This window comes from Castanea sativa, chromosome 4 (assembly GCF_040712315.1).
Source record: "Castanea sativa cultivar Marrone di Chiusa Pesio chromosome 4, ASM4071231v1".
In the NCBI taxonomy this organism is placed as follows: Eukaryota; Viridiplantae; Streptophyta; class Magnoliopsida; order Fagales; family Fagaceae; genus Castanea; species Castanea sativa.
In genome coordinates this window covers 29,732,699-29,742,831 of record NC_134016.1, presented here as the reverse complement: position 1 = coordinate 29,742,831, position 10,133 = coordinate 29,732,699, and the positions used below count along the sequence as shown (strand labels likewise).

The 10,133-nt window shown below is 33.7% G+C and overlaps 1 protein-coding gene across 1 annotated transcript; it reads left to right on the top strand.

Moving 5' to 3' along the window:
- Positions 1-6,470: 6,470 nt before the first annotated feature.
- LOC142630678 (zinc finger protein CONSTANS-LIKE 16-like) lies at positions 6,471-8,608 on the top strand. Its single transcript, XM_075804705.1, has 2 exons — positions 6,471-7,704; positions 8,087-8,608. The coding sequence occupies exons 1-2, from the start codon at positions 6,664-6,666 to the stop codon at positions 8,345-8,347; spliced, it is 1,302 nt and encodes a 433-aa protein (XP_075660820.1). The 5' UTR covers positions 6,471-6,663; the 3' UTR covers positions 8,348-8,608.
- Positions 8,609-10,133: the final 1,525 nt, after the last annotated feature.

Genomic DNA, 10,133 nt, shown 5'->3' with positions numbered 1-10,133 from the left:
AATAAGATCTAATTAAAATTTTTGGACAATGAGACAATACAGAAAGGAGGATATAAAGAAAAACAAGGCTTTGCACATGCGCAACTGTGACACTGGATACCATATTGATTGATATCTGTTCATAAGTAAAGTTGTTAATTAAGTTATATATGCTTTCCTTTAAAAATTAGGGAGGTATTAGGCTTAGCTAACAAGGCAATGAGCTATATCTTGATCATGAGGATGAATAGTCATTTTCTCATGTGCTACAATATTCTTAATATAAAATATTAAAGATGCTACATATTTAAATTTACTTTATAACCTTTATAAACTGATATTAGGGGTGTGCAACTAGACCTGGTACCCAACCAACCCACCCAACCCAGCCGATCTGGCCCGAAAAGTGGCCAACTTGACGTTGGTGATCCGACCTTATTTACACCGGAAAAGTAGCCATTTTTCACTGATAGGAGTGTTTCACTAGTCATTTTAGTCCAATTAGTCGAGATCTAGTCAGATCTAGGCAGATCTCGCCCAATCTTGGCCAAATTTGTTGGAATTCGGCAAAATCTGACATAGTTTCACAAATTTCAACTCAGATTGAGAACCAACTGATATTCAAGGAGACCACCCGAACTAACTCTATTTACCGGTTGGCAGCGGGTTCAAAAATGAGAGACTCAACCTAATTGGGTTGGTTTCAAGTTGGGCACAAACCCAACCCAGATCGAACCATGGACAAGCCTAACTGATATGGTAATGAATATGATAGGAAGATTTCAAAATATAACAAATGAGTGTCAAATTTTTTTAATTTATTTTTTTATGATTGGTGACACACCAGTTTGTAAAAATCATATAATAAAATTTATAATATTCCTAACATTACTTCTAAGGACGACAATTTAAACCTGCCCTCATGGGTACATGCTTCTTCCATCCTAATGGGGCAGGTTTTACCTCCCTTGCATAGCCAAATGGGGTGGGGACAAGAGTTAAATCTTTCCTCCAAACCCCTCTTGTTTATAGTTAAACAATTAAAAAATATATTTTTTATAAATTTTTTTATAAGGCATATATATGTTTGTGTGTGCGCACACTTTGCCTTCAAACTTTAAATTTATAACGAATTTGTTGTACTATATTTTTATATTTTAAGATTTAAATTTTTTATATATATATTTTTTAATTTTTGTATTGTTATATTTGAAATTTTGAATTGTTTTTATGCTTTTTAGTACTTGAATTTTTATATGCTTTGAGAAGGTCATGTAATGTTAGAGCCTGTTTTTCTTTTTTATGTTTTATTAATAGATGATATATTTTAAATAAAATTTTAACAAATTATAAAATTTAAAATAAAAAACTTGAGTGTGGCAGGATAATGGTGGGTACCCACAAGCAAGGATGGAGCGGAAGAAAACCATTGTCTCGTTGCCATCCCTAATCACTCCTCAATAATATACCTGAGTGTTCAACATCAACAATCTCACCTATTAATTAGTCAATTCCACGCAGTGGTTCCACCACCTTATGGTATTAAATAATGAAAATATTTGGCAGCCTTCTCAATTTAATTTCTTCTCTTTGAGAGGTTTATTTGGAATAAAACTCTCTGTTTTACGTTTTGTGTTTCTCTTTTCACTCTTGCTAATCATTGCTTGCCACAATTTTTGTTTGTTACTTATAAAATAACCAAAGTTTAAAATGAAAAAAATCGAATAAATGGCAAGTCATAAATGATGAAACATAAAGTGGAATACAAAAAATGTGACATAAGATTTCTATTCGATTTATTTACATTAACAACCAACAAGAAAGATGCATGCGCTTGACTCATTGTTAAATATATAGATATATACAAGTATAGGTTGTAATAAATGTTGAGTGGGCCTAACCACATTGCAATCAATAGTAATCGACAAATTGGGAGTAAGCTCATAAAGCTCTAGACCTTAGTGAAGGCCACAAAATGGCTTTGATACTATGCTAAAATAAAAGATTTAAGAAGAGAAAGGAGAGAAGGTGGTAATTAATATGATTCGGCTTGACGACCTATGTCTACTTTGAAAGCTCTTAGAGCATACATTTTTACTATTTTGAAATGAGTATTACAAGAACTCGATATATGGTTTATATCAACGCAATGATTGACTTATAGGAGCCATTGATTACACTTGAATCAAGAATAATTGATATGTCTTATTTATGGCATAATAATATTGCATAATAAAGGTTCATGGCTAGGGTACAAATAACGCTAATTAATTTATGAAAAATGTTAACTAATGCTCTAAAAATATTAGTTTAGGCATTTTATTAGGAGAATGATAAAACAATAAACGTTATTGACAATTTTTTTTTATATTTCCTATAAAAATATTGTCAAAACCTTCCTACTCTGATTTATTAATAATTACCCTAAGGGCATTGGTTAATATGACCCTTAATTTATTATAACCTTAGCATGAACATAATCATACTCCAAGGTAAGAATTTTCCAAGTAGAAAGTAGTTCGAATGTGCAATAACATATATCTTTTAGCTTTTTGAAAAGTGGAATTATATGTCCACAATATTTTCACAACATTTTTATAACAAATTTTAAATGACAGGTTGTTACTAGTTGTTATTGTTAGGGCAAAAAAGTAATCTTAGTGTTAGGTTTAAATTTGAACCAATAACAACTAACCACTTATGATTTGTTGTAAAAATATTGTAAAAATGTTGTGAATGTAACATCTTTCTTTTGAAAAAGTGTCGTGTTAACAAGCAAGCAATACTAGGTAATCACTGCCGCAAGATACTTGAACAAGCTGTGGAACATCAGCTTTATCTTTGTTGTATTTGATACCATATATTCAAATGTACAAGATTTGTATCATGATCGCAGTGGCATTTTCACATTGATAATTGCTTTAAGCCTCTTAACCAATCTCCAACGCCTTTCGCGGATAATAGCTTCACGAGTCACGACTGGACATTGGGATAAAAAGACAAATTTCCTTTTCACATTTACAGTATTCACATTAAGATCATTCCGAGACTTAATATCTGCAAGAAACATAGGTTTTTCTTGAATTTATCTATTTATTTTAAATTTACAAAATAAAAACCTGCAATTCACGAGAGTGAAAGCCTATGTTTCCGTTTATTTGGTATAAAAAAAATAAATAATTAAAAAAAATTAAAAAAGAGTGAAAGCCTAAGAAATACGAAAGAGATACCCTCCTTTGGTCCTGTAATGGGAAAAGAATATGTATGTGCAAGAGGAGGAATATAATATCCTGGATACAATAGCAGCTGAAACCTAAGAACTGTCTTTTCTAATGCAAACAAAATTCATTATGAACAAATCATTAATATCTTTATTAAAATCAAAGCGTGGTTTTCTGCAATTAAGCCGCCCTTATACAGGAGATAGTATCTCTTTAGATAATCTTATAAGATGTTTATCTCACAACGTGTGTTGGTTCCACATATGTAGATCCCACACATGTTGTGAGGATGTTTATACATATCGTAGAAGCTGTTTCCACCAATACATACTAACCTTTCAAGACTTTCAATTCTGTCCATGCTTTCATGTGTTTCAATATCATCACGGCTGAGAGATGCCAGACCACATTCTTTGTTGGAATATTATGTGTAATGGTATCCACATCAAATAGTAACCAAAAAATAAAGAGAGTTTCTAATATCAAATTACTGTTTTAGCTTAAGGTAGGATCTCATCACCTACATCTTGGTCCACTTGAGAGTCCAAGATGTTTTACTCCCTAACATTCATCAACCTGAAATGTTCAAGTAACCACGGCCTCCTTTAATATTTTTGAAGATTCTAGAGAAATGTAAAGCTGTCCATAGCAGTATACCTCATTCGAAAAAGACCAATAAAGGGAAATTTGTGAATCTAGTAATATCCTTCCCTCCTAACTGAAAATACTCAGATATACGTTGATTGCTGTTTTGAGCCTAAAATGAAAATAAATTTGATTTTGTCCCTTTGTAGGACACCCGATGTAACTATTTAGTCCTTCTAGTGTTGGTCCTATCCCAGGGAATCTTTAACATGAAAAGTCTTTATAACATTGAAATAAATGAATTGACAACCCATAAATTGGATTTGTTAATAATCCAGCATTAAATATTAATTTTGACTAACAACATGATTTAAACTAAAAAAAAGGGGGCCAAGTTAATAGTTAGTGAGTGGTTTTGCTAAACTAACATTGTATATGATAGGAGTATTACTGTATTAGGGTTGTTCTTGAGAGATTCTTTCCAATAAGTATTGATGTGTGTAAAATAGGGGAACTACACACATCCATGAAAAAAGTTAATTAGAGATTCGAAAAGTTATGAACACCCACATTTTATTTATATATAAAAATGTATTTTTAAAAAAAATATAAGATTGTTGACGAGAATTTGTACAAGATCTAGCAGGGTCCAATTAAAATACTTAGGAAAAGAAGAATTAACATAAACTAATTATAGAAATTTTAAACATTTTCTTCGTTTAAGAAAATTATTCAGAAGAAGAAGTTCTATGTTTGTAGAGGAAAACAAATTGCCTCATTAGCCGATGTCTACCCTTCTGGGGCTTCAATTGTAACAGAAAATTTTTCTTGCAGATAAGCATGGAGTCAAGTCAAGACCCAAAAAAAAAAATTGAGCTACTTCCTTCTCATTGAAAATTCACCAGACCAGATGTCCAAAGATAAATGATATAATACATCCATTCCATCAGTTTTGTTGGATTTTAGACCATCATCATCAAAATGATAACAACTTGATACTAAGATTCCTCTTGTTTTTGGAGTTTAGAGATATACCGGAGTCCATGACAAGGAAATTTAAATGACCAACAATGCTTTAGTCGAGGACGGTGTCAATGGCATACACCTAACCATAATTCCAAAATCATACATAAAATATCATTTTTTTGCAAGAAGTTTACAGCAAGATACATGCGAAACATTGTCTTGCTTGGAAAGATCTCAACTTCTTTATGCGGAAAATTTGCAAAAAGATTCCTTGTTTCAATTAAAAAAAACATGCATGTACTATCAATTTAATGAACTTCCGAGCAAAATAACAAAATTGAACCATTTTGTCTCATGTCTATCAAGCAATTATAATTTTGATAGAAGTGTCCGATTGATATGAGTCGAAGTAAATTAATTAAAGTAGAGTTTTTTATTTATTAAAATCAATACTTTTTTAAAGGAGTTGAGTAACTTTTTTAAGTTAAAAAGATATTTGTTCATAAAAGTACATTGGTTAAGATGGGCTTCTAACTTTGTTTGTCGACTGCAAACGATTAAGGCTTACATAACATTTAGATACAGCTGATAAATTGCTTGTTTGCATTTGCATTTCTTTTTTCTTTGAGAAGCATGTTTCATCTTTGTCTTATGCTTTTTCAGTGGGTCCCGTGTTTGAGAAGCGCGTTTTATTTTTGTCTTATGCTTTTTTAGTGGGTACGAGACCCACAAACCTTTTTTTTCAACAAAACTTTCATTAAAAATAGAGAAATTATTGTGTATTCCTAGAGTATCATAAATGCGTATTCCTTCATTTTACATAAATGGTGGGTCTCACTAATTAAATTCATGGTGGGACCCACCATTTATGTGAGAGGAGAGAGTACACATTTATAGTACTCCGAAATACCTAATAATTTTCCTTAAAAAGTGGTCTCACGGTACTATTCACATATTTAAAAATTATTTTATTATAATGTTTTTAATTTTTCAGTTTTTAGCAAAATAAACGGCATTCAAATACACTCTTATGTATTTCTGCTATTTCAGATCGGATCTTTCTCATGAGGATGAAAAAGCTCGACAACAAAGGTTATTCAAACTTTTTTTCCCCTCTTTTGTTCTGGGTTTTGGTGTCTGATTTTGAAGTATATATTGGGTTGGTTGGCTTTGTTTGGACATGGTTAATTGGTGGGAATGTGAGTGTTTTCTTCGAACTGTTAATGTTTGAAACATAACAGAAGTAACGGCCAGTGCAGTTAACAAAATATAAAAAAATTTAACTGCTCGTACGTACTGTCGTGCATCTATCAACTGGTAGAGAATGAATCTTAATTTACCTCAAATTGCTCAATAAATCAAGAGTGAGAGTTTGAAAGCAACGAGAGGGGACCGCAAAACAAAGAGTTTTAAGGCTCTAAGAGGAATAATTGAATTGAAGAAGGAAAAAAACACAAGGGTCTAGCTCAAAATTTACCGACACATACTCACCAAGCTTTCTCGACCGCCTTTGGGCCCACAAGGAAATCCCTACTCTAGACAGATAGCCAATAGGAATTCAGAGTATAAGATGTACTCGAAAGTCTAGCCAATAAACACTGAGATAAGACCAAGTTTTGGGTCCCAAAAGTCACCATCTTGTTCCTGTAGAAACCACCAAAAGTGCACGGGCTCACCACATGCTCAGCGAGAAACCTAATGAATTTTTTGTGAGGGTAGCAGTGACTAAAAGCGCCCATGTGGGTCTTACTCTAACCCATCACAATTATTGAATCAATTGAGCCCCAAAATAAGTATATGAATATGAAGGCACCTCAATGATATTCCTCGTGATAGTTGTTTGCTACATATTTCTCTTCTGTGAGTTCAGTTCACCTAAACATTTTGTACTCCATAACATAAAATTGCTTCAATGATAACTGAAAAGAAAGTTGCAAATGCCTTGGGAGGCAAGACAGCACGAGCTTGTGATAGTTGTTTATGTAGGCGGGCTCGTTGGTTTTGTGCAGCTGATGATGCTTTTCTTTGCCAAGAATGTGATGCATCGGTGCATTCTGCTAACCAGTTAGCACGCAGACATGAAAGGGTTCGTCTCCAAACTTCATCTTTCAAGCCCAACAATGACTCTCCACCGGCATGGCACCAGGGTTTCACACGCAAGGCCCGAACCCCACGTCAAAACAAGTCTTCGTTGGTGCAACAAGCTAAAGAGGAAGAGAAATTCTTGAACCTTCTGCCTTTTGTTCCAGAGATTGGCAGTGAAGAGGCTTCACAGGATGACAGCAATGAAGAACAGCTTCTTTATCGGGTTCCTATCTTTGACCCTTTTGCCTCTGAACTTTGCAATGAAATGGGGAGAACAAGTGTTGACGAGAGAAGTGATGAAAGCGTTCTGGGGAAGAATAATGAAGTGGAAAAAGTGGGGGCTGATGATTATGGACGTGATGGGGCATGTGAATTGGATGATTTACATGGGCTTTTGCCCTCAGACATGGATCTTGCTGAGTTTGCAGCTGATGTTGAGAGCCTATTAGGCAAGGGACTTGATGAAGAGTCTTGCGACATCAAAGGATTGGGACTTTTAGATTGTAAAGAAGAAAATGATATCGATTTGTGCACTGATATTGGAGAGGGAAGGGTCAAAGTTGAAGAAGAAGAAGAAGAAATAGAAGCTATTGTAGAATGTCAATTAAATCCGCCGGTGGATATGATGAGTGAAACATTGGATTGGAACTTTGACTATGAGTCCCCAGTAGCTGGAGAGGAGGTGAAGTTAATTTCCATGGCTGAGACCAAGATGATGAATGGCAAAGAATGTAAAGAGGAGAAGAGGGAAATGTTTTTGAGGCTAAACCATGAGGCAGTCATAACAGCTTGGGATAGCCGAGGTTCTCCCTGGACAACAGGAACAAGACCAGACTTCAATCCTGATGACTGCTGGCGAGACTTCATGGTTCTACCTCTCTCTCTCTCTCTCTCTCTCTCTCTCTCTCTCTCTCTCTATATATATATATATATATATATATATATATATTTTTTTTTTTTTTTTTTTTTTTTTTCATTTCCTACTCGCATACAAAACACGATATACTCACTCACTCTTCACATGCAAAGGGCTCAATCTATAATCTGTCAAATGGTACAATATTATGATGGATTTGAGTTTAATCATAATTCATGCACACTGACACACTCACTGCATAACAAAACATACATGAATCTTTAAAGTCAGGTTTCCAAATCATAACAACACAGTGTGTGTAATAGGATTTTCCTTATTGTTTAAGGGTTAGTATTGATTGACATGCACTAAAAATGTGCCTGTAATATTAAAGGGCTTGTACAATGGAGATCTTCGTCACCAATATGGAGGAGGAGACACAGGAGTTGGAGGCCATGTGGGAGGTCGCGATGAAGGTAGAGAAGCAAGGGTATCAAGGTACAGAGAAAAGAGAAGAACACGCTTGTTTTCAAAGAAGATAAGGTACGAAGTAAGGAAACTGAACGCGGAGAAGAGGCCTAGAATGAAAGGGAGATTTGTTAAGAGGACGTCCTTCATGGGGGCTAGTTCTGCTTTTCCTTACCTCAAAAAATAACCATTAACTGCCAAGTTTGCTTGGCGAAATGGGAGTAAAATGGTTAGTATATATTAGTTTCTTTTTATAGAATAAATGGAAGTAAGTTGTTCTGCTTACTTTAACTCTTTCTCTCTCTCTAACAGGACTTATGTCCCTATACTAGTTAGAAAATCTTAGCCTTAATCCTTTGAGAATATAGAAGCTGTTGTTCTTTTATTTTTAACCATAAATTCAAATTTTGAACTCTAAAATATTGCTTATGCTGCAATTCAATTGTCAGTACTAAACTTCAGAGACTTTTATTCTTTACGGGAGAACAATTCGTTAACAGGTTGCAGTGGTAGTTAATTGATCTGAAAACAGCATGCTAATTTGTTGGAGAAACAAACATGATTATTTTTATTCAAGAGATGAGTTAGTATAGGATTTAAATATGAGAGTATGTAATGTAATAAATATAATAAAGGTTATGAAAGTGCATGAAGGCTGTAAAAAGCACGTATTCATCAATTTGAATGTAAGAGTGAAAGAAGAAGAAATGCATATACAAGAGAGAGTTCTCTTCCCTTTCCCTCTCCACTCTCTCTCCCTTGGTGTGCTTTGTAGTTCGAGTTTCTTCCATTGAGTGGAGGATGAGCGTGTGAGGGCCCACCAACTTCTAACAAAGTGGTATCAAAGCCAATTAGTTTGTGATTAATGTTAACTGAGCCCACCAACTTCTAACAAAGTGGTATCAAAGCCAATTAGTTTGTGATTAATGTTAACTGAACTGTATGATGTTATTTCAAATTTTACTTTCACCTAAGAAAGTTTTGATATTTGGAGTATCTGAATGAATATACTTGGATTCCAAGATGTATGGGAGATAGTGGAGAAACATTATGTGGAGTCACAAGATGAAGCATTTTTTTACTCCAAATCAAAAGGAAGCCTTTCAAAAGGCTTAAAAGAAAAATCAACCGGCTTTTACATTGGTCTATCAAGGTCTGGATGAAACCACATTCGAGAAAGTTGCAAATACAACTTTATGCTAACGAGTATGATATTATACAAAACTCTCTAAGAGTTGATAATATAAAGAAAGTTTGCTTTCAAACATCAAAATATGAGTTTAAAAGCTTGAACATGAAAGAGCTTGAATCAATTTTGGATTTTTTTTTCAAGAATATTGGCCATTGTAAGCCAATTAAAGAGGTATGGCTAGATTTTGGATGATGTCGGTGTGGTAGAAAAAATCATACCGTCATTAATCTCAAAATTTGATTATATTGTTGTGGCAATTAAGGAGCCAAAAGATTTTGAGTCAATGCCCATTGATCAGCTCATTGGAAATTTACAAGCCTAAGAATAAAAGGCTCATCAACATGAAGAAGCAGAGCCTTTTGGAGTAAGTTCTAGAACCTAAATTTGCCTTAAATGAGAAATGATGTCATAAAAGTAACCAAAAAGTCTAAGGATTTGGATAAGGTTGAGGAAGAAAACCTGGAGGAATTGATGGTCATAACTCAACTAACTATGAAGAGAAAAGTAAAAATTCACAAACCATAAGAGACCCAACTTTTTAAGGCAATATTATTTAATGCATTGTTTATTAGTTAAAAGGGTATAAGTTTACACTACTAACCTCATAATTTAAAACTATAAAAAATAATGGTATTGACTTTTTAATTAAAATAAAAGGTAAATTAGGAAATTTATATATTAATTTTTCAAAGATGACTAAATACTGGGATATTCTAAAATGGAATAGAATACCAACAACTTGGGATAGAGAGAGTAGTTAATGTTATATTTGCCAAAGAAT